This window comes from Delphinapterus leucas, chromosome X (genome assembly GCF_059928025.1).
Source record: "Delphinapterus leucas isolate spDelLeu-1000000601 "Yukka" chromosome X, BTC_Dleu_Yukka2, whole genome shotgun sequence".
In the NCBI taxonomy this organism is placed as follows: Eukaryota; Metazoa; Chordata; class Mammalia; order Artiodactyla; family Monodontidae; genus Delphinapterus; species Delphinapterus leucas.
Genome location: NC_143150.1, coordinates 91,102,966 through 91,129,554, shown reverse-complemented (window position 1 = coordinate 91,129,554; position 26,589 = coordinate 91,102,966). Strand labels below are relative to the sequence as shown.

At 51.9% G+C, this 26,589-nt stretch overlaps 1 protein-coding gene across 3 annotated transcripts; it reads left to right on the top strand.

Annotated features, from left to right (window-relative positions):
• The first annotated feature begins 805 nt into the window (after positions 1 to 805).
• On the top strand, positions 806 to 23,247 carry UBA1 (ubiquitin like modifier activating enzyme 1). 3 transcript variants are annotated; one of them, XM_022556335.3, is made up of 26 exons: positions 806 to 930; positions 8,856 to 8,972; positions 9,102 to 9,160; positions 9,261 to 9,429; positions 9,517 to 9,651; positions 10,608 to 10,714; positions 10,974 to 11,064; positions 11,177 to 11,309; positions 11,794 to 11,891; positions 11,986 to 12,132; positions 12,262 to 12,438; positions 12,564 to 12,668; positions 12,756 to 12,836; positions 13,200 to 13,355; positions 15,014 to 15,179; positions 15,313 to 15,509; positions 17,497 to 17,561; positions 17,802 to 17,997; positions 18,719 to 18,793; positions 18,913 to 19,102; positions 20,457 to 20,545; positions 20,841 to 20,933; positions 21,061 to 21,252; positions 22,474 to 22,575; positions 22,680 to 22,780; positions 22,917 to 23,247. In XM_022556335.3, the coding sequence occupies exons 2-26, from the start codon at positions 8,856 to 8,858 to the stop codon at positions 23,050 to 23,052; spliced, it is 3,177 nt and encodes a 1,058-aa protein (XP_022412043.1). In that variant the 5' UTR covers positions 806 to 930; the 3' UTR covers positions 23,053 to 23,247. The 3 variants fall into 3 exon arrangements, with proteins under 3 accessions (XP_022412043.1, XP_089761081.1, XP_022412042.1); XM_089904955.1 differs by lacking the exon at positions 806 to 930 and adding an exon at positions 4,180 to 4,202; XM_022556334.3 differs by lacking the exon at positions 806 to 930 and adding an exon at positions 4,214 to 4,382.
• Positions 23,248 to 26,589: the final 3,342 nt, after the last annotated feature.

Genomic DNA, 26,589 nt, shown 5'->3' with positions numbered 1-26,589 from the left:
TATATATTTAATTGTATATTCACATATTAATATAGGCTATACACAATGTATTTAATATGACATTTATTATATACAGATGTAACTTTTTTTTTTTTTGCCACAGCACATGGCTTGTGGGATCTTAGTTCCCCGACCAGGGATTGAACCCCGGCCCTTGGCAGCGAAAGCGTGGAGTCCTAACCACTGGACCGCCAGGGAATTCCCTACAGATGTAAATTATTTACATATTGACACTGGCTATCATGTTATGTAAACTGTGTAATATTAACATGTACATTTTATTAGACACAATTTATATTATATTCACATGTATCTAATATAATTTTTACTTATTTGTTACATTTATGGTCTTGTCTCTCGCTAGTCTGTCAGCTCCGTGAGGGCAAGGAAGAATCCCTGGCACCTGGCCCACAGCTCGAGCTCCAAAATGTCAAATGAATGAACTCCTTTGGCCACCTGAGCCTCAGCTTTCCCCTCTGTAGGATGGGTGTGCCTTTCCATCTGGAGGTACCCCCGTGTTCCGATCCCTTTTCCTACACCTCCCCCCCTCCAGAGGGCTGCTCCCGGAACTCCACAGCCCAGGTTTACATTTTCCCATACCCTGGGCGTTCATGCCCACCACGTGCACTAGGCGCCGGCCCGACCGGACTACCACCCCCAGCATGCCTCGCGCGTTCGTGAAGTACCACCACAACCCATAGGGGTATCTGGGTCTGACAAGGGCCCTGACGGCGCAGGAGCAAGGGCGCGCGCCCCTCTAGCTAAGCATCTGTGGTACGTTCCAAACAGGGGGCCCTCCGAGGCCCCGCGCTTCCGAGCCCCGCGGAAACTCTGGCTCTTCTTGTACAACAGAGGTGGTTTGCTCTTCCGTTGCCCTGTGGCTTCGGCTCATCTCCAGCAGGAAGGCGAGGCTTCCGCCCGGCGCAGGGGGTGAGCTGGAGCACGGTACCCCCAACCCCCTGGACAGCATTTGAGGGAGGGGGCTCAATTTCGGGGATCCCCGAATGGGCATATTTAGAGGCTCTGAGCCCGGTGTGGCATTTAGAGGTGGCTGTTTTTGAGGGGACCCTTAGCAAGTGGCGTTTAGGGACTCCGGGGTGGGACTTGGGAGTCTGTTTTAAGGAGCGTCTCTCGGAGGCAGGGTTTATACCCCTTGGAGACAGGGTTTAGGGGGATGTTTGGGGAGACCCTTAGGGTTCGTGTATGAATACTCTGTCCACGAGGCAGGATTTGGTGTGCTTCCCCAAGGTAGAGGCAAAGTTTGAGGTTCCTGAACTCAGGGCGAAATTCTGGGGGGCTTGTTTCAGGAAAGGTCCTGGTGACGGTGGGAACGTTTGGGACCGACATGGCATGTGGACCTATCGAATGGCCTTTTTGACCTCTGGTTCTGTTATGATGTCTCACCGCGGAGAGACTAGACACATCTGGGCCCACAAGTTTTTTTAGGAACAGGAACACCCAGCCCAGGCTGTGGAAGTAACACCGGAACCTAGTGTGCTAGGTTCTTCCCGAGGGGACAGTGTGCCACGGGGCCTTCATGGACCGTGGCTTTATTCGTCATTCATAAGGAGGTGGGCTGTTGTGGAAGACCTTTTTCTTTTCTTTTTTTTTTTTGCGGTACGCGGGCCTCTCACCGCTGTGGCCTCTCCCGTTGCGGAGCACAGGCTCCGGACGCGCAGGCTCAGCGGCCATGGCTCACGGGCCCAGCCGCTCCGCGGCATGTGGGATCCTCCCGGACCGGGGCACGAACCCGTGTCCCCTGCATCGGCAGGTGGACTCCCAACCACCGCGCCACCAGGGAAGCCCTGTGGAAGACCATTTTTGCCTTTTTCGCACCTAGTCCATTGGAAGTGTCAGCGTATGAATTATTCACGAGGGGGTGGATCAGCGTGCTGAAGGGGTGTGCTGAAAGGGGCGTTCTGCAGTCTGCCGGGCAAATTAGATCTCATTTATTAAGCGTAAAGGTGAGTAGCACCCCGAGTTTTCTGTGGCTTTTCTAGGGGCATTGTGCATAATTCATGAGGGGCGTGGCTTTTACGGCTTCATCTGCATGATCCGCTGTTAGCTTTCCCTTAGAGGTTTCAGGATTTAAATTTTGCGTCTCAGCGAAGGGACGAGGCCTCGCTCATTGTTCATTCCTTACGGCCCAGTAATCCCAGATTATCAGCAAAGGCTCTAGATTCAAGTCCCATCGATCCTTGCCAGCTGTGTGATCTTTGGCAAATTTTTCCGTGAGCCTGAAAAAATGAGTAAGAGCATAATGGTGATCAGATTAGTTTACACTCATTTAGCACTTTATTAGCCTGTTTAATCTCCACAACAATTCTAGGTCGTAGGTTATTATTGTCCCATCTTATAGATGAGGAAACTGGGACACCGGGAGACTAAGTAATTTGCCTAAGGTTACTCAGTCAGTGAGTCTGAGTCTACAGTCCAGAGTCTGTAGTCTTAATCAAATGTCATAATGTCTCTCTCCCATCCACCCAATTCAATGGTACTACTACTACTGTTAGTCATGTACCACTGCCTGCCAGGCACTGTTCTGAGACCTTTCTACATATTTATTCATTTAAGCTTCATCACAAGGTAGGTTACTATTGTTCTCATTTTATGGGTGGGGAAACAGTGGCCCAGAGAAGTGAAATGCCTGGTCCCAAGTCACACAGCTAGTCATCGGTGGATGGAAATGATTTTTGTGAGGGTTTAAGAACTCTCTAAGGAGGTCACCTTTGAGCTGAGACCTGAAGGACAAGAAGGAACAGATTTCCTGCTCTGCATTCCTGAGACCAGTGGTGCAGTGCATGGAAGGGACACACAACAGGAACCACCACATAGTGGGCAATCAGTTAATGTGATCTATTATTATTATTATTTGACAGAATCGTACTGGGTGCTTATCGTGTACCTGGGGCTTTGGTATACAGTCGTATCTCTGGTGACATGGTAGTCTCTCCTACCTATTTAATGGACATTGGTGGCCTTAGCACTCTGTTTTCCAGTGTAATTCTGGAAGGGTGTTTCAAGGCACTATTTTTTAGATAATGTCCCAAGTTGGGGGTTTCTCTAGTGGCTGGGTACACCCTCACCCATAAGTAATTTTATATTAATATACAATATATTTACATATCACCTTTAAATTAATATATAATACTTAAAAAATTTAGCATTGCCCTGTGCCAGCACTGCTCTGAGCTCATTCCATAGTTCATATTCTCTGGTTTTCACAGTGACACATTTTGCCTTTACGATGTAGATGGGTTCTACTACTATCCCCATTTTACAGTTGTAGAAACTGAGGCACCTGCCAGCGGTATGTGGTAAACCTGGATTTGGTTGGACCAAGGCAGCCCCGGTGCAGTTAGTTAAGGGTGGGGAGGAGGCAGCTGCACTTCTCCTGGGTTTCCCCTGTGGTTCTGCAGCACCTTTCATCATTCATGAACGGGAAGGGGTGACCAAGTTGCCTCGCCTGGAGTACCATAATCCCTACTTGCTGGAGAGGGCTGTCTTGAGTGTATCTGTCCATTCAGTCTCATGCATAATTCATGAGTAACTGGGTGGGACCTTTCTTGACCTCTCTGAGTTTCCAGGTTGGGCTGCTGCAGCATTACCATTCATTATTCATGAGCTGGGGGAGTGTGTTTTCCCTGTGTTAGCCCTATTTCCCTGCTTACTGGGTATTAGATGCAGTAATGGGCGGACCTGTCTCTTTTGTTCTTGCCCACCGGGCCTCATGCATTACTCATGATAAGATGTGGCCTCGGTCTCCTTGGCTTCCAGGCTGCAGCAAGATCATTCATTATTCATGAGCATTGGGGTGTGACTTCCATGTTTTAACATTGGCTTTCTGGTTGCAGGGTGTTAGTCAACCAGCCACCCGGCCTCGTGCATAATTCACGATCAGGAAGTGTGGACTTGATGTCCTTTCTTGGTTTCCATGGTAGCCTGGCTGTAACAATGTATTCATTATTCACCTTCCATGGGCGTGCCCTCTATGTCGTTTTACCTGTTTTCCTAGTTACTGCCATAGTAACCACCAGGTGGAGCTATTCGCCTTCGAAGGAGTCACAGACAGGCAGGGGCCGTCATGCATGATTCATAAACGGGCGCGGCCTGCCTGCATCCGGGTTTCTGGGGGTGGGGCCCAAGGTTTTGTTCCGGCCCCGGGCTCAACGGCCGCCATCTTGTGTCGGCGGCGGCTGAGGGTAAGGAGGTCCCAGGGACGAGTACAACCACTACGGCCTGAGGACGAGAAGGCAGCGACGGCGATTCTAGGCGGCCCAGGCGGCAGGGAGGAGGAGGAGGAGAAGGAGGAGGGTGGCGGCCGGGCTTGGCTTCGGCTCCTAGAGGAGTTGGCGGCGGCGCGACCCGGGGAACCGGCATTGGTAACAAATGGCCTTTCTCAGTTCCTTGGCCGGGGCAGGGGCTTCGCGGAGCATTGGAGGGTCTTGGGTCGGCGCAGGGCCAAGCTGACGTTGGGGCGGGCGGTGATGACTCGGACGCAGGGATCGTTGGAGAGAAGGGGGGGTAGATCTTGGGGCGGGGCCGACATTTCCCATCCGGGACCAGCCCAGTCCCTCGGGCTCCAAAATCTGACCTTAGAGTCAGACCCCCAGAATCTGCTTTTAGAGACTCAGGCCAACATTCCTAGTCAGTGACCTGACCCCATCCTGAGCCTTGCATCGCAGATCGGAACTTCCCCCAATCAGCAGTAGAGACTTACGGGATCGACATTCCAGGTCAAAACCTCCTACCAGTGTATGTCATTAAAGACCTTCCACAGAATCTCTCTTCATTCACTCCTAGTTCCTCAGTATTTGCCCTCGCAGCTTTCAAGAGGGGCCAGACCTCAGGGAGGGTCCATTTGGCTTCATTTCTAAAAGAGTCTTTTCTAGCATCTTCCTTCAGAACCTACCCCCCCAACACACACACACACACACACTCCGCCCCCCACCCTCTGCCCTCAGCTTTGAAGGAGTCTAGACCCTGTGAAAGGCCATTTGAGCTTGGCCTCCATGTCAGAGAGCACTCCCCCACATCTCAGAGGTCTCCCAACCCACCTTGGCCCAGCATCTTCCCTCCAAAACCTCTCCGGGCCAGCATTTCTATTCAGAGGTTTCCACGTAGCACTCACCTTTAAAGACTGCTGTAATTCCTAGAATCTGACCTTAGAGACTTCCTTTACTTTAAGAGAATGCACCCTTTTTTATGGTTCCAGTATTCTCTTCAGAGAGTACCTCTTGCAGGCCTCAGCATCTCCCCCATCAGACACTCATAACCCCCAGTATCTTCCCTCAGAGCCTCCCAGGGGACCAGACACCAGGGAGGAACTGTTTGGACATATAATCCTCCATCAGAGATCTCTTTGCCAGCATCTGCCCTTGCAGACCCTGTTGCCTCCTAGCCCCTTCCATCAGAGTCTTGCCTCAAATCCCACGCTTCACTCAGCCTCTGCCTTCAAAAGCCAACCGGGGTTCCAGCTTCTCTCACAGACCCCTTAACCTCACATCAGGCCTAAGAATCTGCCCTCAGAGCCTTTCAGGATTCCAGCATCCTCAGTTAGGCTTTCAGCTTCGTAGGACCCCAACATCATTGTCAGTTGTCCCTTCCCACAACAGGTCCAATTCTCCATCAGAGTAGGAAACCCCTTTCTCTGCATCTACTCTCTGAGCCTCCATGGGGTCCCACATAATTGGTCAGAGAAACCCAACCCCACCTGGGGACCTAGCCAGTATCTGCTTACTGAAGTTTTTAGGGCCAGAACTGTCTGGGCTCAGCCTCCCCTTTCCACTCCTCAGAGCAGCTGCAGTACCTAGCACGTACCAATCAGAGATCAACACAAGACCTTTGTACTCCATTAGAAATCCCTCCACGACCCCACCCCGGGCCTCAGCATCCACCCTCATAGCCTCCTGGGACTCTGACATCAATGTCAGAGACACCTTTTCCCTGCAAGTCCCAGTTATTTTTGGTCAAAGATTTCCCTCTGCCACCAGTGAAGACCCCCCAGGGCCCCAGCATCCCCCTGATGGAGAACACCCCCACCCCCAGACCCCAGCGTCTTCCCACAGCCTCCTTGGACTGCAGAGTCCCCCACCCATTCCCTGTGCAGCCGCTGGGGCCTCAGGTGCAACTTCCTGGCCCTTTCGTAAAAACTCCTTTTCCAAGGATCCAGATATGAGTCTTAACAACCTTGCCCAGCACCACCCCTCCTGCCCCCCAGGGCTTCTAACATCCCCTTTCCCATCTCCCTCTGAGCCTCCAAGGGCTCAGACAACTGTCTCCTGACTCTTTTATATTCCCAGGGACCTCTCAGTTAATCCCTCCTAGGAGGCTTGACAGGCCCCAGCATCCTGTGCCCTAGCTTCTCTCTATCCTGATAACTTGACCCTGTGTCTGCCCTCTCTCAGACCTGCTCCAGGACTCCTACCTCAAACCTCCTTCTCTGGTTTGGGTGGTAGACAATGCTCAGCCTTCAAAATCAGCAGATTGGAGACCTCAGGCAGGTTCTGAAACTCTCTAAGCCTCATTTCAGCTTTGCTGAACAATTGATAGTATATGTGTTTTAATTGGGGCCTGAGCATGTGTTGAGAGAGAAAGGTTTCGAATTTATGCTGGGGGTGGAGGATCTTAGCTCCTCTCTGGGGTTTCTGCCCCAGACCCCTACTGCTTGCCTTGAGACTGGCCTGTTCCAAATCTCTGCGATTGAAATCCACTCTCAGACCATCAACCAAAACCTGCTTAGACCCTTGTTGCCAGCATTAGGGGTCCAGATGTCAAAGGTCCAGATAGCAGAGATCTCTCTGGCCCTGGATCATCTCTGATTTCGGAAGTGGGAAGACGGTGTGTCCCAAACAACCAAATCAGTGACAAGGCAAGGCGATAACTAAGTAGTGGAGGCCTCTGCAGGTGCCCAGGGAGGAGCTTATGTCCTTAAGCCTCTGAGTTCTGACCACAGACCTTGACTCTTTTAACCTCCCTAGCAGCCCTTTGAGGATATTTCTGTTTGCCCCTGCTTTGGGGGAAAAAAAGGGGGGCTCAGAGGAAATGAGATACCTATCACGCGTCAGGAAGTCAGTAAATGGAAAAATGTGATTTGCCTTGGTCTCCCTACTAACTCACCACGCCTCTTCTACCCAAGTTGGTTCTTAGCGTTCCCAGAAGTTCAGCTAGATGACTTGGACCTAGCCAGCCTCCTGGGTCCCCCTCCCTCACCCCTCATCTCTTAGCCCTGTGGGCTGGACCCTGAGCTGGGTCCTGACTCTGTTCCCCCAGGAGGCATTGGCAAACAGTCCAGCACCAGCTGCATGACTGGGCAAGTGACTGGAGTTCTCTTAGCCTTTGTTTTCTTACTTGTGACATGGGTATAAGGTTATCTGGTTCATGGGCATTGTTAGGATTATACAAAGCCCTTTACTCTGAGATTGACAGGCAGTAAGCTCTTGGTAGATGGTAGAGAGCTCCTGTCGTCTTGCTTAGTGCTAGCATGTGACAAGCGCCAAGATGGAATCTTAGGTACAGTGGGGGTACTTGGTGTGATTGGGTGTCAGAAAAGGCTCAGTGTAGGAGAACAGAGGCTCAGAGGAGCATTGGGGGGTGGGGGGGGGAGTGATTGGGGGTCCTGTTGTCTCCAGCGTCTGGATCCAGTCACCCTTCTTCCCCCCCCCCGCCAATTTCACTTCCACAGCAGCCTGCATTGTTCTGTCTCTGGGACCTAGTCCTCATGAGCTCAGGTTTTTCCATTTGTCTGGCAAGGACACTCGGCCCTTCCTTGCAGGGTCAGGACCGTTGAGGGGATGAAACGCCATAACATCAGGAAGCAGCCTGGGCCTCAGGGTCAGCAGATCCCCGGGTGGTTCCAGCTTGGCCACTCTCTTTGTGGGAACCTAGGTCAAGTCACCAAACTTCCCTGAGTGAGTTTCTTTTCCTCCAGTGTGAGTTGCGAGTGTTACTGATAGTAGTCCAAACCCCACAGGGGTGCCCTGAGGACAGAGTGAGGCACAGATCATAAAGTGATCTGTGTTTGACATTTGGCCCAGGGAGGACTCCTAATAAATATTCGTTTATCATTGTTGATCTGTTTTAGGGACTCCACACTCAGACAAGGCTTGGGAAGTGTGTGTTTTCTCTCTCCCTGCGACCTCTTTTATTGGCCCTGGGTGTTTTCCCCTCCCAGAGCTGGGGGTGGTGGGAAGCAGATTGGACTTTGTGAAACTCTCCTCCGTGAGCCCCTCTGGGAACTGAGTTCTCAGCACAATATCTCTTGCCATCATGCCACCCTGATGGATGTCCAAGCCGCGTTTCCCTCTCAAACCCCTGTCACTAGGGTTAAGGGAGAGGAGAAGGGTTGCTTGCTATTGCCTACCTGCTCTGTACCAGGCTCTTTGGTCTGTGTTATATCTCGTCACATCAACAGCTCCATGGGGTAGGTAAGTGCTCTTCTCACCCCTGTTTTACAGGCGAGGGAACCGAGCCCATAGGGGTTAAATGATGACTGTCAAGGAGTGCCAGGGTCTGACCTGAAGCTACATCCTTTCTCTGACTTCCCGACAAGTACATTCTTGTCACTCCTTTCCCCCCACAGCATTGGAGTCTCTCCCTCATTATGCTGGGCTGGGGAGAAAGGCGAATGGCCTAGTGGTTAGCAGCATGGATTGCAAGCCAGACCACCTGGGTTCAGATCTTAGCTCTGACAGCTGTGTGACCCTGGGCAAGTCACCTCACCTCTCTGTACCTGTCTCCTCTTCTGTAAAATGGGGATATTAGCACTTACGTCTTCCCTTTCCCCACAATCACCACTAACCAACAGGAACACCCACATGCCCTAGGCTCATCTCTGATCTCTTTTTTCCTTCCAGATGTCCAGCTCGCCGCTGTCCAAGAAACGTTGCGTGTCCGGGCCTGATCCAAAGCCGGGTTCTAACTGTTCCCCTGCCCACTCCGTGTTGTCCAAAGTGCCCTCGGTGCCAACCAACGTGAGTGTCTTCTTCCTGGAGACTGGCAGGCGGGGTGGTGGGTGGGAAAGTCTTCTGTATCGCTGTCCCATCTGTCCCTCCCCTCCTCCTGCATGTCTCCCTGAACCTGTTCTTCCCCTCCATCTCTAGGGAATGGCGAAGAACGGCAGTGAAGCAGACATAGATGAGGGACTTTACTCCCGGCAGCTGTAAGTGGGGCCGAGGTTGGACTGTGAGGTGGGAGGGGGCACTGAGTGGATAGGGTCAGAAGGGCCTGGCCCTGACCTGAGACGCCCCCTAACCTGGCAGGTATGTGTTAGGCCATGAGGCAATGAAGCGGCTCCAGACGTCCAGCGTACTGGTATCAGGCCTGCGGGGCCTGGGCGTGGAGATTGCCAAGAACATCATCCTTGGTGGGGTCAAGGCTGTTACTCTGCATGACCAGGGCACTGCCCAGTGGGCCGACCTCTCCTCGCAGGTACCTCTTCCCATCGCCCTTCTCTGCTGAGACCCCATCCCCCAGGCTACACAGCCAGTTCATTTCTTTCCTCATTCCCCTTTGCAGTTCTACCTGCGGGAGGAGGACATTGGGAAAAACCGGGCTGAGGTTTCCCAGCCCCACCTGGCTGAGCTCAACAGCTACGTGCCTGTCAGCGCCTATACTGGACCCCTCGTAGAGGACTTCCTCAGTGGCTTCCAGGTACCTTGGGCCACCGCCCGACCTCCTGCCCAGTTCTCTCAGAGCCCATCTCTGGTTTATTCATATGATCAATATTTAATGGACTAGCCCGGGTGCCAGGTTTCATGCTGAGGCTGCAGCTAGGGGATGCGAGCAGGCTTTAGACGCTGGACCTGCCTCTTCAGGGGGAAGATGTGAGCCAGCAGACAGGACAGCATAGTGCACAGACTGGAGCCAAACCGCCTTGGCACAAGTCTCTCATTGTACTAGTGTGACCCTGGGCAGGTCACTGAGTCTCCTGTGCCTGCCTTTTGTCTGTTTGTAGACATGGGAATGGTAATAATGCCGACTTCATAAAGATTTTGTGAGGGCTAAGCACTTAGAATAGCAGCTGGTTTTTTATTAAATAAAAACCCTGGGCTGGAAAGAGGAGCTGTGGGAGCTGAGATTGTGCCCTGGGGTGTCCCAGCAAGCCAGGACACTGCTGCCGAACCCTGATGTAGCTATGGGAGCTCACCCTGATGGAATGGGTGGGCATTCAGGCAGAGAGCTAAGTCCCAAGGATCATGGCTGAGCAGGTGTTGTCCTGAGAATTGGGAGCAAGTGGGTGTGGTAGGAGTGAGCTCAGACTTTGGCTGAGGATGAAGTTTTACTTCTGTGTCTCGCAGGGCATGGCAGGGTTGTAGGCAGGCAGCAGTGGGTGTTGGCAAATGAAGGAATCAGCTGTTGTCCAAACTCTGTCCTCCCAGCTGCCTCTTTACCTTGCCTGCCATAGTTTAGGGATTCACATTTCCCTTCACTGAGTTTCGCCTGGGCTGAATCTGATACATGGTAGATACTTTGTATTTGTGATAGACAGCTGAACCAGCAAAGCCTTAAGGACTCCCTGAGGCCTCGCACCAGCCTTCCTCCACCATCTCCCCCTTTCCCCTTTCCCCTGGTGCTGGGCCCTCGCCTGAGCTGCCATCTCTCCACAGGTGGTGGTCCTCACCAACACCCCCCTGGAGGACCAGCTGCGGGTGGGTGAGTTCTGTCACAGCTTTGGCATCAAGCTGGTGGTGGCAGACACACGGGGCCTGTTTGGGTGAGTGCCCCCACCCTTTTGCCCTGACCCCTGCCATGCCCAGGAAAAGACCCCCAACCTCTGACTGCCCTCAGCCCCCCTCAGCCCCTTGGGTTTTGGATGTTGTGTCTTTACCTCACCCCATGTAGCATGAGTGCCATCTGATTCCCAGCAGTGATGGGCTGAATTTGCTCAGCAAGTACTTGCTGCATCTTGAGGGACACGTGGGGTCCCTGAGCGCATGGGACTCGAGCATCAGCCCTGTTGCCTCCCTCTACAGGCAGCTCTTCTGTGACTTTGGAGAGAAAATGATCCTCACAGATTCCAATGGGGAGCAGCCGCTCAGTGCTATGGTTTCTATGGTCACCAAGGTGAGGAGGGCAGCCTCAGGGGTCCTGGTCCTGGCAGGCAGATGGGCGGCAGGCCTTCCTGTCTGCTCCTGGTACCCTGGGCCTGCCTCTGAGGTACTCCTCCTTTAACCAGGACAACCCCGGTGTGGTTACCTGTCTGGATGAGGCCCGGCATGGCTTTGAGAGTGGCGACTTTGTCTCCTTTTCGGAAGTACAGGGCATGATTGAGCTCAATGGAAGTCAGCCCATGGAAATCAAAGTCCTGGGTGAGCTAGGGCCATGGGGAATCATGGGAGATAGGAGGTGTTTCCCTGGACTCTGCATGAGGGGAGACACATCCTGGGTGTCTGAGATGAACCAGAGACAGAGTCCCCTGGGGTCCACCCAGAGCTGGGGACATGGGGGAGAAGTGCTGTCTCGTGTTTGAGCTGTTCCTAGAAGAGGCTCCTGGTACCTACATTGAGGGGGAAAAGGTCTCTGGTGTTTGAACAAAGCAGATCAGAGGATCCACTCATGTCTGACTGGATTCGGACAGGGAGCAGAGAATGTCTTCTAGTGTAGACTTGGGGTCAGGGACACAGGGTCCCATGGGCTCTGAGCTGGGCGAGAGGGTAGATGGTTTCTGAAGTTCGAGTGGAATCGATTACTCCTGATGTCTGGGCTGGGTCAGGGATGGATTTTTCCTCATCTTGTGGGTGTTGTGGGTTTTAGGAAGGGTGGGTAGCCTGACAGTTTCCCTGTCTACCCTAGGTCCTTACACCTTTAGCATCTGTGACACCTCCAACTTCTCTGATTATATCCGGGGAGGCATCGTCAGCCAGGTCAAAGTACCCAAGAAGATCAGCTTTGTGAGTGTGGGGAGTAGTGGGCTCTGGGGGTGGTGCCAGGCATTTCCAGGTTCTCCATTCTTCTCTTCTGGTTCTGATGCTCTGCCCCCCACAGAAATCCTTGCTGGCCTCCCTGGCAGAGCCTGACTTTGTGATGACGGACTTCGCCAAGTTTTCCCACCCCGCCCAGCTGCACATTGGGTTCCAGGCCCTGCACCAGTTCTGTGCTCAGCATGGCCGGCCCCCTCGGCCCCGCAATGAGGTGGGTAGGTGGGTGAGCCAGCCAGGGCAGATGACCTTGGCATCGAAGGCCCACAGTGCCTCTCTACCTAGCCCCCCACCCCCCACAGTGGCCTCACAGGCATGCTCTTGGTTCCTTCTGCCCCACCAGGAGGATGCCACAGAGCTGGTGACCTTGGCCCAGGCTGTGAATGCTCGAGCCCTGCCAGCGGTGCAGCAGGACAGCCTGGATGAGGACCTCATCCGAAAGCTGGCATATGTGGCTGCTGGGGATCTGGCACCGATAAATGCCTTCATCGGGGGTCTAGCTGCCCAGGAGGTCATGAAGGTCAGCACAGATGGAGAAGGACAGGGTTGGGTTGGGCCAGACACCTCCCTGATTCCATCGCTTGTCCTTCTGTGTCAGGCCCCAGTTAACCACTGACCACTTCCCTTGTCCTGCCCAATCCCCAGGCTTGCTCCGGGAAGTTTATGCCCATCATGCAGTGGCTGTACTTTGATGCACTGGAGTGTCTCCCCGAGGACAAAGAGGCCCTCACGGAGGACAAGTGCCTCCCGGTATGTGAGTGGGGCCCTGGGGGAGATGTCATTGGGGGCATTTCTGGTGAGGCCTTTCTCTGACCCTTCTCCCTCTGCATTCCTCAGCGCCAGAACCGTTATGATGGGCAGGTAGCTGTATTTGGCTCACACCTGCAAGAGAAGTTGGGCAAGCAGAAGTACTTCCTGGTGAGTGATCCACTGGGACAGACACTTTCTTCATCTCCTGTGGCCTCTGGCTACCTCTTAAGGGGTCTCCTTCTGCCTCCTGAGGGCGGGTCTTTGGTTCTTATATCTCTACCGCATGACGTTTGCCATTTTCTTTTATCTTGAGGGAAAGCCTGGTGTGTCCTTCTGTTTCCACCATCTTGTGCCTCCTCCCTCAGATGCCTGGGTTATTTCTCATAGCCCTGGCACTTGAGGATGTGGCACTAGACCCACCTCTCCCCTCTCTTGCTATCTTCAAGGGGAGTGAGAGTGAGGAGTGATGAGTGACTTCACACTGACCTGCATCACCCTGACTAGCCTCTTTCTCTCTTGGCTGTCTTCTAGGTGGGCGCAGGGGCCATTGGCTGTGAACTGCTCAAGAACTTTGCCATGATTGGGCTGGGCTGTGGGGAGGGCGGAGAAATTGTCATCACAGACATGGACACCATTGAGAAGTCAAATCTGAACAGGCAGTTTCTGTTCCGGCCCTGGGACGTCACGGTGAGAGTGGTGGGGGTAGGAGGTGGGACTTTGTCATCTTGTTTTCCTCTTTTGTTCTCATTCTTGGAAAAGGGGCTTTACCACCTTTTTCTTTCCTTCACCTTCTCTCTGTCACTCGTTCAACAAACATTGAGTACCCTTCCATCGAATCTACCGTTTTTTATCTCCTTTTTTTTTTTTCTCTTTTCTTCTTATGAGTGCTGGTTGGGACAGTGTGTTGGGGGTCCCAAGTTCAATGATTCACTAGTCCCCTAGGACTCAGCAGTACTCAGCATGTAGTTGTACTCACAGTTAACGATTTCTTCCGGCAAAAGGATGCGTAACAAAATCAGCAAAGGGAAGTGGCTCATGGGGTGAAGTCTGGGGGAGACCAGGCACAAGTTTCCAAGACTCCTCTCCCAGTGGAGTCGCACAGGACATGCGTAATTCCCCTAGTAGTGAGTTGCAACAACACGTGAAATGTTGCCAACCAGGGAAGCTCGTTAGAGACACAGTACCCAGGGTTTTTACTGTGGTCTGGTCACATAGGCACCTTCTGCTGGTAATGTCCCCAAATTCCAGACTCCCAGAAGGAGAGCAGGAGTTCAGCATAAACCACAGGGTTTGCATAAGCAGTCTAGGTACAGTGAGAAGCCCTTACCAGGTACTGAATGGCAAGAACCCTCCAGAAATCCAGGTTCCCAGACTGCAGCCAAGGGCCAACCTGGCCAGCAGGCCTCTTTCCTAGGAGAGTACTTGTGCTAGGTTCACTCTTCTCTGCACAGATAGAAGCTGGGTTATATGGTGATCTAGTTAGGAAGCCTTCTGTAGGGGACAGTGTCATTGTTGCCTGGCCAGGATCGATTCCCCTTTTGTTCATTCATTTATTCACCAAGTAGTTATTGAGTAAGTTCTGTTCTAGGTACACCAAGGAAACAAAGATTTTAGTGGACGGGGACAGACAGTAAACAGTAAGCACAGTACAATAGCGAAGTTTATAGTTAACGTCCATAAGTGCTGTGCAGAGGAAACAACAAAAACAAGATGAGGGAAGTGGGCAGGCCAGGGAGATCGGTTTGCAGTTTTGATTACAGTGGTTAAGGAAGGGCTCATTTCTGCCGACTTGGAGGGCATGAGGGAATAGAGTCCCTTCTTCTGGGGAAGAGTGCTCCAGGCCAAGATCCTGAGGTGGGAGGGTAATAGGAGATGAGCTAGAGGAAACGGGGGCCAACTCATTTTGCCTTCAGTGGAGGTGGGAGCCAAGGGAGGGTTTTCAGCAGAGGAGGGATGTGACATGATTTGGACTTTGAAAGGATCCTCCTTGTCTGTGTGCTAAGATTCTGTTTTTGGGGGAATGTTCCCCAGCCCTGGGTGCCATTAACTGCAAGAACAATAGAAGTTGGGTAGGCAGAAGAACAAATGGCTGGCCTATTGTCTCCAGCCTGTGTCTGTGCACTGCTTCCCTTTTCACTGAGCCCCTGCCATATCCGTCACAGCCCTAGCCATGTGGTACTGTCACGGACTGTCTCCTGCCAAACCAGGGAGCCTCCTGAACTCAGGGCTTCGTTCTTCCCAGCATTAAATAAGCCAGCCTTCAGGAGGACAGCTCTGTGGAGGTTCGCTGGTGCATGCATGAATAACTGAGTTCTGTTCCCCCATTCCTACCCGTGCCCCCCCAGAAGTTAAAGTCTGACACAGCTGCTGCAGCTGTGCGCCAGATGAATCCGCACATCCGAGTGACAAGCCACCAGAACCGTGTAGGCCCTGACACCGAGCGCATCTATGATGACGATTTCTTCCAAAACCTGGATGGTGTGGCCAACGCCCTGGATAATGTGGATGCCCGTGAGTTTGGAGGCGGGTGAGGAGGTCAGGGGCCAAGTTGCGCGCGCGCGTATCTTGGAGGTGCCTGTCTTCCATTCTCCTGATGTCCATTTCCTGGCACTCACCTTTTGTTGTGACCCCCCCCGCCCCCCAGGCATGTACATGGACCGCCGCTGCGTGTACTACCGTAAGCCACTGCTGGAGTCAGGCACACTGGGCACCAAGGGCAATGTGCAGGTGGTGATCCCCTTCCTGACAGAATCATACAGCTCCAGCCAGGACCCGCCTGAAAAGTCCATCCCCATCTGCACACTGAAGAACTTCCCCAATGCCATCGAGCACACCCTGCAGGTGATCAGCATGGGGGGAGAGGGCAGGGGTCAGGCACCCGGCCTCGCGGCCACTGGCCCCTGTGCTTTTTCTTTAAACCTTCCTCTCTTACTTTCTATCTTGCAACCTTGATTTCTAGAATGATTCATTCTTTTTTTTTTTAAACTTTTTTTTTTTTTTGTGGTACGGGGGCCTCTCACTGTTGTGGCCTTTCCCATTGCAGAGCACAGGCTCTGGACGCGCAGGCTCAGCGGCCATGGCTCACGGGCCCAGCCGCTCCGCGGCATGTGGGATCTTCCCGGACCGGGGCACGAACCCGTGTCCCCTGCATTGGCAGGTGGACTCTCAACCACTGCGCCACCAGGGAAGCCATTTTTTAACTTTTGTTTTGAAAACTTTTCAGCGTTTAGACAGATACAGAGAATAGTGTGGGGAACACTCAAATACTCTTAGATTTAACATTTGTTAACGTTTTGCCACATTCTCTTCATAGATTCATGTGGCTTTTTCTTCTTTTGGTGAAGTATATTGTGGCCATCACAATGCTTCACTCCCTCTGCTTCTTCGAAGGGAGGATGTATTCGCACATAACAGGGTCTCAACTTCAGCACTGGTGACAGTTGGGGCCCGATATCTCTTTGTCATGGGGGCATCCTGAGCACTGTAGGATGTTTAGCAGAATCCCTGGCTCCTACCCACTAGATGCCAGTAGCACCCCCTTCCATTTGTGGCAACTAAAAATGTCTTCAGACATTGCTGGATGTCCCCTGGGGGCAAAATCTCTCCCAGGTAAGAACTGCCGTGTCTAACCAAAACACCACCTTCATGCTGAACAAAGTTAATGGTAATTCTTACTGTCTCTCCTAGTTACTTATTTGTCTCTAATACTCAGTCCATATTCAGGTTTCCCCTGCTGTTGCTCAAAATGGGTTTAATAGCTGGTTTTCCAGGTTGATTTTGTTTGCGTGATGCATATACATACAGAATACAGAGCAGTCAGTGCACATATTATCTGGCTGAGTTTTTTACAAAGCGAACATACCTAGGTTGTCCAGCACCTAGGCCTACAGACCAGAACCTAAGGATAACCATTGTGTTATCAGATGATTCTTAGTACAGTCTTTGAGAGCAAACCATTCAGAACGTTTAGTAAAAGTATGGGGGGGGGAACAAAATAGCGAGGGGGGAAGAAAACAGTTCCCTCTATCACTTTCCCTTCTGCCCCTGCAGTTCCAGACTGGGTGTCTTTGTATTTGTGCACCCACCACAGACTCACTAGGCCATGAGTGACCTTGGACTTAGCCTCTCCATGCCTCTGATGAAATGGAGGTGACAGTAGTATATACTTCATGGGGTTGTAAAGCATTTAGCATTCACTATGTATCTGGTGCTGTTTTAAATAAACTTTAAATATATACATACTTGGCAACCCGTGAGGTACATACTACTGTTACAGTATCTGTTTTGGAAAGGAGGGCACAGAGTTAAGTGTCACTGTGTGTCCCTGAAGTCGCAAAGCTAGATACTGTGTAGCGGAGCTGGTTTTGATCTCTGACATCTATATCCTCCAAACCCCCTCACCAGTGACAGCACTTACTGTTCTAGGAATTCTCAGAGGGCAGAGCCTCTGTCCAGTTTGCTGCTGAGTCCTCAGGGCCTGTATAGGACTGTAATTTTAAATATGTAATGTAATTTAAAAATACACGTAACTGAATTGTTTCTTTTTTATTGAGGCATGACATACCTCACGTAAGATACACAGAACTAAATTTTTTTCACGCATTCACTAGTGTAACTGCTGTCCAGATCAAGTTCATTGGTTTTTCAAATTGAGGTGCTGGGGGGGGGGTGGAGTGGGGAAGGTTGGGAACAGTGATTGCAGGGCTTACCTTCTGCCAGAGCAGCTTTGTTCATCCTGTTTGATTTGTTCACTGATGGTCTTTCTAATGCCTCCAGAAGCCCATTTTGTCAATCATCGCCCCCTGTAATCTGTTTGCTCTGTCTGCAGTGGGCTAGAGATGAGTTTGAAGGCCTCTTCAAGCAGCCGGCAGAAAACGTCAACCAGTACCTCACGTAAGTAACCAAATGCCCCCTCACCCCACCCACTGCCCTCCAGCCAGAGCATCCTGTCTGCTTTCCTCACCAGTGTGACACCTAGCACCAGGCACACTTCTCAAGTGAGTCAGTGAATGTTGGGGCCTCATTCCACTGGGGGTCAGGACTAGCTTTCCGTGGAGAAAGTGGGGTTGCCCTGGAGCCCACGCTTGGGGCCGCTGTGTAATCCTGCCCTTTTGACCCCTCCAATTCCGATAGAGACCCCAAGTTTGTGGAGCGGACCCTGCGGCTGGCGGGCACCCAACCCCTGGAGGTGCTGGAGGCCGTGCAGCGTAGCCTGGTGCTGCAGCGGCCATGTACCTGGGCCGACTGTGTGGCCTGGGCCTGCCACCACTGGCACACCCAGTATTCTAACAACATCCGGCAGCTGCTGCACAACTTCCCTCCCGACCAGGTAACGCCCACTTGCCAGGTCCATTTGGCGGGATGCGTTTCCCAGAAACAGGAGCCTGCTGTGCGTTCTCTGTGTGGCTCCTCTCGGTCATTAGTCCAGCTGTGGCAGATGCCCCAAGCATGGGGGTCTCACACGAATGATTAAACTCGACCTGTTTTTGCTGTACCCTTTCCTTTGAGCAAGAGACTTCATTTCTGTTTCCCTTACCTGTGGTGTGGGCTGACTCACCCACCTCCCAGGACTGGAAGGATCATAGTGGAGAGATTTTGGAGTTAAGAGCTCAGGAATCAGTGGGGGTTCAAATCCCAGCTCCATTTTCATTTGGGCAAGTCACATACCTTCTCTCTGTACTTCAGTTTCCTCATCAGTAGAGATAACAGTAATCTACCTCATGAGGGTTTTTGTGAGGATTTATTAATATTAGCTTAGTACAGTGCCTAGCAATTCATAAGGGTTTGTTAAATGGCTGTGTGGCTAGCACAGAGTGAGTGCCAGGAGTTTTTTTTCAGTGAGGTGCCCCTGTTTCATTCAGCCTGGCATCAGCACTTCCATCTACAGGACCCTACAGTCTGGGTTGTTCATGATCTATTCTAGCCCCCTGCGCGTGCCCAGCCAGGAATAGTGAGTCAGGGCACATCCAGGGCCAAGGTGAGAAGTTAGGATTGTTAGAGAGGACTCCAATCTCAGGTCCTGCTCCTCAAAATTCTCTCTACTTCCTTAGCTCACAAGCTCGGGAGCTCCATTCTGGTCTGGGCCCAAACGCTGTCCACACCCGCTCACCTTTGATGTCAACAATGTAAGTCTCCTCCTTGGGGTCTCCTAGGGTCAGGTGGAGGGTGCGTGGGTGGGAAGGAGGCCGAGACTCCCCAGGTGAGGGTGGACGTGCTCACCCTTCTGGGCCCTGCCTTCTCCCAGCCTCTGCATCTGGACTACGTGATGGCTGCTGCCAACCTGTTTGCCCAGACCTATGGGCTGACAGGCTCTCAGGACCGAGATGCTGTGGCAGCGCTCCTACAGTTTGTGCAGGTCCCCGAGTTTACCCCCAAGTCCGGCGTCAAGATCCATGTCTCTGACCAGGAGCTACAGAGTGCCAATGCCTCTGTTGGTGAGGATGTTTGGCCAGTCGGCCAGGAGTCACCACCCCCACTTGTCCCCTGCCCAGTCCAGCCTTCTCTGCCCCTGGCACTGCTCTGCAACCCCTGGCCTAAGGCTTCCCCACACCTTCCTTTGAGCCTCCCTTGCTCTGAAATGAGGGTCGGTTGTGTTAAATTCTATCCCTCCTGCCTCCTCCTCCCCACTCCCTGGCCCTCAGGAGAACTAGCTGTTTGTTTCTCTTGCTCTGTGTGTGTTTCCCTTGGAAAGAACAACTTTTCTGTTTCTTCTTGATCTGTTTATCTGGAGGGTGTGATTTCCGCCAATGGTCTTGCTCCCTTGGTATCTGCCCCATCTTCCCACCACCATGTTCCTCTGTGTGCATCTTTGCCATGGTATTGCTCTCCACAGTTTTCCTCATCTCCCTCTCCATATCTCTGCCCCAGTTCCCCATCTCTCTCCATCTCTTTCCCCCAGCTCATGCTGTATATCAGGGGTAAGGGCCAAACAGTGACTCTTCTAGGGTTTGCAGGCCATCTAGTGTCTGCAGTTAATCACCTCTGCAGTTGAAGCACAAAAGCAGCCATACACAACATACAAATGAACGAATGTGGCTGTTTTTATTTTCTCCCATGTCCCCATCTTCCTCCCCAAATATATATCTGTCATGTTCCTCTCTGTGTATTTCCTCCATCTTGTTCCTCATATACATGCATACATATGTATCTATGTGTAATATATATAAAACATATGCAAGGTGTATGTAAAATGTATATAAACGTTGTGTGTGTGTGTATATACACACACACACACACACACACACGCAGCATATATAGGGTATATATAAAATGTATCTATCATGTGTATAAAATTTTTTCTCACCTATCTCATCCTCTGTATATGCCCCTATTCTCCACTCTTCATATATTCTGTCCCCCAGTATCTTAACCTCAATATCCACATCTGCATATTTCTCCCAACTTCCCCTCTATGTATCTTCCCCTGCCTTTTTCCCCTGTATCCTCTTATGTCTCCCCACCTCTCTCTGCATCATTCTTCCTGAGATCTACAGCTCTCCCATCCTGATCTGTCCATCCCCACTTTCTCCTAATGTCTTCATTTTCAGTTCCTTAGAGTCTCTAGAGATACCTCTCTCTTGATATACCTGCCCCCTGCCCCCTGTCTTATTCAGGTTTGTACTCTGTTGTCCTGCTCTCTCTCTCCCCATTGCTCCTCCTCCCTCCCAGGATGTCTTTCCTTTTCAAATCCTTTATCTACCTAAACTTTTGCCCCACCTGAGCTCCTGTTTCTACCTTAGACCCTGGCCTGGGGTCTAAAGGGTTGACGGTGTTCCTCTCTCCCTGCAGATGACAGTCGTCTGGAGGAGCTCAAGGCCATACTGCCCAGTCCAGAAAAGCTCCCTGGGTTCAAGATGTACCCCATTGACTTCGAGAAGGTGCTGGGTGGGGGCCCTGGGCAGGCAGTGGGGATGGGCTAAGCACAGATGGGCAGGACAGAACAGGTTCTGGGGATCTAGAGGCAGCCCCAGGCCTTTGTGGGATTGGATCACAGGCCTGCTATGGGGCCCTGAACGAATAGATGTTCCCAGCCATGCCTTTGTGATCTGAGAGCCCAGCAGGTAATTGCAGTGGAGGATACTTGTGTCTCCGGAGGCCAGGAATCCTCTTCCTCCTCTGATCCTCTCCTTATTGTCTCCCCACCCTCCTCCCTTAACCTCTCACTCATAAAAGGATGATGACAGCAACTTCCATATGGATTTCATTGTGGCTGCATCCAACCTCCGGGCAGAGAACTATGACATTCCCCCTGCAGACCGGCACAAGGTGAGGCAAATCTAGACTTGACGTTTCACCCCCTCCCAGGCTGCAGTTGCCCACATTCTATCCCTTCTGTAGAATATGAGCTTCTTCTACCCTTAACTTCCTTCCTTGATCCTTTCCTTCCTCACAGAGCAAGCTGATTGCAGGAAAGATCATCCCGGCCATTGCCACGACCACAGCAGCTGTGGTTGGCCTTGTGTGTCTAGAGCTGTACAAGGTGGTGCAGGGGCACCGACAGCTTGACTCCTATAAGAATGGTTTCCTCAATTTGGCCCTGCCTTTCTTTGGCTTCTCCGAACCCCTTGCAGCACCCCGTCATCAGGTGAGGGCCTGCATCAGGGGAAGTGGATTTGTGGGTGGGTGTTTCTCTGTAGAGCTGGCTCTAGTTTGCTTCATAGCCTGTCACCAGGAGAGGGTTTCCGTCAGTGTGTACCTGTTCCTTTTGTGTACCCCCTTGTTCATTTATTCACTTATCATATATATGTATATATATATATATATATATATATATATATATATATATATATATATATATATATAGGTTTGTTTTTTTTTTTTGCGGTACGCGGGCCTCTCACTGTTGTGGCCTCTCCCGTTGCGGAGCACAGGCTCCGGGCGCGCAGGCCCAGCGGCCATGGCTCTCAGGCCCAGCGGCCATGGCTCACAGGCTTAGCCGCTCCGCGGCATGTGGGATCCTCCCGGACCAGGGCACGAACCCGTGTCCCTTGCATTGGCAGGCGGACTCTCAACCACTGCGCCGCCAGGGAAGCCCCATATTTTTTTTTTTTTTACTATTTTCTATGTGCTAAGTACCGGTCTGATTCTGCTTGTGGAAGACCTCAGAAAAGATATTTGAATAGTAGATTATGATTAATAACTGCACAATAGTAGCACCCAAAATTTATTGGGTGCTTAGTATGTGAAGTGCTTTTGCTTGCTTCTTCATTCACTCAGATATTTACTGAGCACCTACTGCATGCTAGGTACTCTTACAGGTGCTAAGGTTATATTCCTGAAATAGAGTAACACAATAAATGATTTTGGAACCCCAAAAAAAGAACAGGATAAGGAGAACTTGAGAGTACCAGGTGGTGAGGGGATGGGTTTGGGATTTTAGCTGTGGGATAATCAGGAGTGGCCTTACGGAGAAGATGACATGTGAGTCCAGACTTGGAGGAGGTGAGGAGACAGGCCATGAAGGATTTGCCGGGAAGGCATTCCAGACAGAGGGGCCAGTCTCTGCGGGGGTATTGAGGTAGGAGTGTGCCTGGGATGTTTGAGGAAGAAGTCGTTAGAACAGAGTGAGTGAGAGGATGAGGAGATAGGAAATGAGAAGAGAATAGGACTCCAATGACTTAAGGCCTTATCTCCATTATCATAAGGGTTTCATTCTTTACTCAAGGCAAGACAAAAGCCATGAGAAAGTTTTGGACAGAAGAGGCTTGTGATCTGACTTAGCACGTCTGCATGAGTGGAGGGGGAGACTGATGGGGCTGCGCCCTCTGGTGGCCCCCATCCCATTGGCCTGCTCCTTGTCCCACAGTACTATAACCAAGAGTGGACATTGTGGGATCGCTTTGAGGTACAGGGGCTGCAGTCTAATGGTGAGGAGATGACCCTCAAACAGTTCCTTGACTACTTCAAGGTGAGACCCCTTTCTCTCTCTCACCCCACTGGGGGCGGAGTGTGCAGGTGACTGGCTGGCCTGTCCACCCCCGTGACACTGCTGTCCTCCCCCTTCTCCTCCAGACAGAGCATAAGCTGGAGATCACCATGCTGTCCCAGGGTGTGTCTATGCTCTACTCCTTCTTCATGCCGGCCGCCAAGCTCAAGGAACGGTTGGATCAGCCGTGAGTTGGGTAGTGGGGACCCTCAACTTGTAGCTGTCCCACTCCTGCTCACTGCCCTTCACCTCCTCTGCCCTCAGCTACCTGCCCCTCTTCACTTACTTTTTGCCTCCCTGACCCTCTGATCCCCCGCCCCCAGGATGACAGAGATCGTAAGCCGTGTGTCGAAGCGAAAGCTGGGCCGCCATGTGCGGGCCCTGGTGCTTGAGCTGTGCTGCAACGACGAGAGTGGCGAGGACGTTGAGGTCCCATATGTACGATACACCATCCGCTGACCCCTATCCTCTCCTACAGACTGACCCCAGGCCCCCTCTCCAGACCCCTTCCAGCCCAGGGCTCCCATTTGGCCTCTGTCATCGGCCCAGCTATCCAAGCCTGGTGTTCCCTCCTCGTCCCTCTACCTGAACCCCTCTTGCCGCTGCTTCCTACCTTGTTTGGAACCTGAATCCTAATAAAGCGTTGTAAACCCAGATGTGACATAGCTGCTGGTTCCAGGGAAAGAAGGGACTTCCTGGAGCTGTCTGGTTCAGATAGTAACCAAAAGGGCTCAGCCTCACCCCAGCTGCCAGCTTCCTGGGCAGAGAAAATGTGGGAACTGTCATGTCTTCCTCCTGCCCTTCCTGCTTAGGAAGAAATGGAGGCAGTAGTGAAGCTGTGGAGAGCAGGTACCTAGGTCCTTGTGACTTCACTGGAGGTGGGTTCAAATTCACTTTCTCCATCTCTAGCTCCTAACTCCCTGCCATATTGATTTTGAGAGGTAGTTAAGAGCAGTGTTTGAGCAAGTCCTTTAACTTCTCTAACCTTGTCCCCCCTCTGTGAAGGGAAAAGTTATGGCAACCAGTTGGTCAGGGCTTGGTCACTGTGGCTTATGTCCTTGGGGCACATCTCTTCCCACCTGGACCGAAGCACTCAGACCCTGGACAGGCCTTTAGCATCATGGTTCCCAGTGCTAGGAATGCCTGTGGTGTCCTTAGTTCAACTTCCCTGCTGCAGAGGGGCCTCAACAGCTCTGCTGGACTGAGGAATGCCAGTGTTTGTGCGCACTTTGCAGTTCTGATGAAAATATTTGGCTGAGAACATCTGTAAAGGAAAAGCCTCTTTCCTGTCCCTCGGGCCTGGTCTGCTTGTCCTGAGGCCTCCCACCTGTGAGAAGAGAGCGGCTGTGAGTTGTTGACTGGCTAGAGCAGACAGTAGGAGGCTCACCACAAGCCCCACCAGGACTGCAGAACTGCCCGCACTCCGTCTTTAGTCTCAGCTGAGCACTTCAGACAGTTGAAAGCACCGATCGGACTGGACACCTGGTGCCTGAGGGTGCCACTCATAACCTCTGTCCTTCACCCAGCCAGACTCCAACTTTTTCCATTTAGAAACAGACCCCTCATTCCTTCACTCTAACTCAAGTACTGGGAATCACACAAACTGGCCTTACCCTGACCTGTCACCCAACACAGCCTGTTCCCACATGTGCTGCCTCCTGGGCCAGCTCCAGACTCCAGGCACAGCATATGCCCTTGCCCCACCTCCCTCTGGTTACTTTTTTTTTTTTTTTTTTTTTTGACCACATTGGGTCTTAGTTGCTGCGTGCAGTCTAGTTGGCGGCGAGCGGGGGCTTCTCTTGTTGCGGAGCACAGGCTCCAGGCACGCAGGCTTCAGTAGTTGTGGTGCACAGGCTCAATAGTTGTGGCTCTAGAGTGCAGGCTCAGTAGTTGTGGCGCACGGGGTTAGTTGCTCTGCAGCATGTGGGATCTTCCTGGACCAGGGCTCGAACCCGTGTCCCCTACGTTGGCAGGTGGATTCTTAACCACTGAGCCACCAGGGAAGTCCCTTTCTGGTTACTTGTTTTTTCTTGGCCTATTCTGTTTGGGTGACCTCATCCTTCCATACTTCCTTTCATTCTCCGCCAGGACATTAGGGACTGAAGTGCTTTATCTCTGGCATCCATTTAGTGGTGATGCTAGCTATCTAGGTCAAGTGGAGAGGTTTTCCCGCCACAGGTACTTTTTCCATTATTGCTGCTCTAGAGTACCCCCAAACTCTGCACGTCTGTCCACTGTTTCCACCATTTCCACCTCAGCATCTGAGGCTTGCACACAAACTTGATTTCTCTGCTTCTACTATCCTGGGGCCTTCATGGGTACTCTAGACCTTGTTCACTGTATCCCCCCACCCCCCACCATTACACCTCCTGACTCCAGACATTGCTGTCCCTTTCTTCACCACCACAGCTCCTGGATCCCCTTGCTACCTAATTTGCACAAGGTTTGAGAACAGCTTCTTCATCAAGAACCCATGTTTTCTGGTTGCATTTTAGTTCCCCACACATGCCATTTCACTTCTCTATCATTTTTGTCTACCATTATAACACCAGGGCTCAGTGGGCAAGGGCTGGGTCACTGCACTGAGCCCCCTGCACCCAGCAGGCACAAAGGACAGGGTGGGACAAGGTTGCTTCCTCTTGTCTCTGCCTAGAACTATTTACCATCAGGCATTCAACAAACATTTGTTGACTGCTTACTGTGTGTCAGGCTCTACTGTAGGTGTTGGAGACAGCAATAGATAAAAAAGATCCGTGTCCTGGGGTGGGTTGTGTGTGTGTGTGCATGCGCGTGTGCGCATACTTATGTTTTGCTAGGGCAAGACCTAGAATAGACAATAAACACAGTAAGTAAATTGTATGTTAGAAGTTGATCAGTGCAGTTCAGAAGATCTGTAGAGCCAGGTCTGGGGAATGATGGGGTGCAGGTAGGCAGTTTTAAATAGGGGAGTCAGGGAAGGCTTCATGAAGAAGGTGACATTGAAACAAGGACTTGGAAAAAGATGAGGCAAGTGGATATCTGGGGAAAGAGCATTCCAGGCAAAGGGAACAGCAAGTGCAAAGTCCCTGAGGCTGGACTGTGCCTGCTTCATTCAGGAACAGCTAGGATACTAGTACGACTGGAACCGAGTGAGAAGGCTAACAGATGAGGTCTGGGAAGTGATGGACGCGATCATCTATCCCGAGGTGGACTTTTGTCTTTGTGAAATATTTCCACTCCCGACATGCTCCGGTAAATCCTCGTTAATATGAACTGGTGTGACCAAGGGTACCATAAGGGGAAGCCCAGAAGAGATGGGGAAGTTGGCTTTGGACTGGGGTGCCGTGTAAAGATGTTCCAGATGGCCTGCCGGACGGAGTCTGCTGCCATTTAAACTGGGCTTGGTGATAGTGTAGGAGTTTTGCAGGCAGAGAGGGGTGAGGGATTAGGTTGGTTTGTCAGTGCTTGACACACAACAGGCGCCCAATAAATGAAATGAAAAACCGGAGAGCCCAGGAGGTGGGGCAGGGGGAACCACGGGCGGGGCTCCGGCGGGCCAGAAGAGGTAGTTGAGAGGCGGCAGTAAAACCCAATTTAGGGTACAAATCCTCGCGTGAGGCGGAAAAGAGCCCCCTTTCCAACCCAAAGTCCCAAGCATGCGTAGTAATGCACTCGCCCCTGTAAAGGTCCATCTTTCCCTTCAGCCTAGGCTCCACCCCGTGAGCTTCGCTGATGGAGATGGGAGGGGTTAAAGGCGGGACGAAATTCGATTGAAAGACCTTTTGACCAATCACCTTGCGAGGCATTCGACCCATGGTTGAGAACAAAAAGGAGGCCCCGCCCCCTCGACGGTGAAGCCAATGAAAACCTGGCAGAGGCGCGGCCGGGGCAGCGAAATCACGCCTCTCCAGCCAGGCCACGCCCTTTATTCTTGCTCTGCCTCACCCCAGGGAGCAAATCCGATTGGATGGGCGACAATCTCAAAGGGCGGGGCCGCATACATTCACAGTGGGAATG

Coding starts and splice junctions, on each gene's coding strand:
- UBA1 (XM_022556335.3), top strand. CDS start 8,856: ATGTCCAGCTCGCCGCTGTCCAAGAAACGTTGCGTGTCCGGGCCTGAT. Junction 12,439..12,563: donor CTGCCCAGGAGGTCATGAAG/GTCAGCACAGAT, acceptor CCCAATCCCCAG/GCTTGCTCCGGGAAGTTTAT. Junction 13,356..15,013: donor TCCGGCCCTGGGACGTCACG/GTGAGAGTGGTG, acceptor GTGCCCCCCCAG/AAGTTAAAGTCTGACACAGC.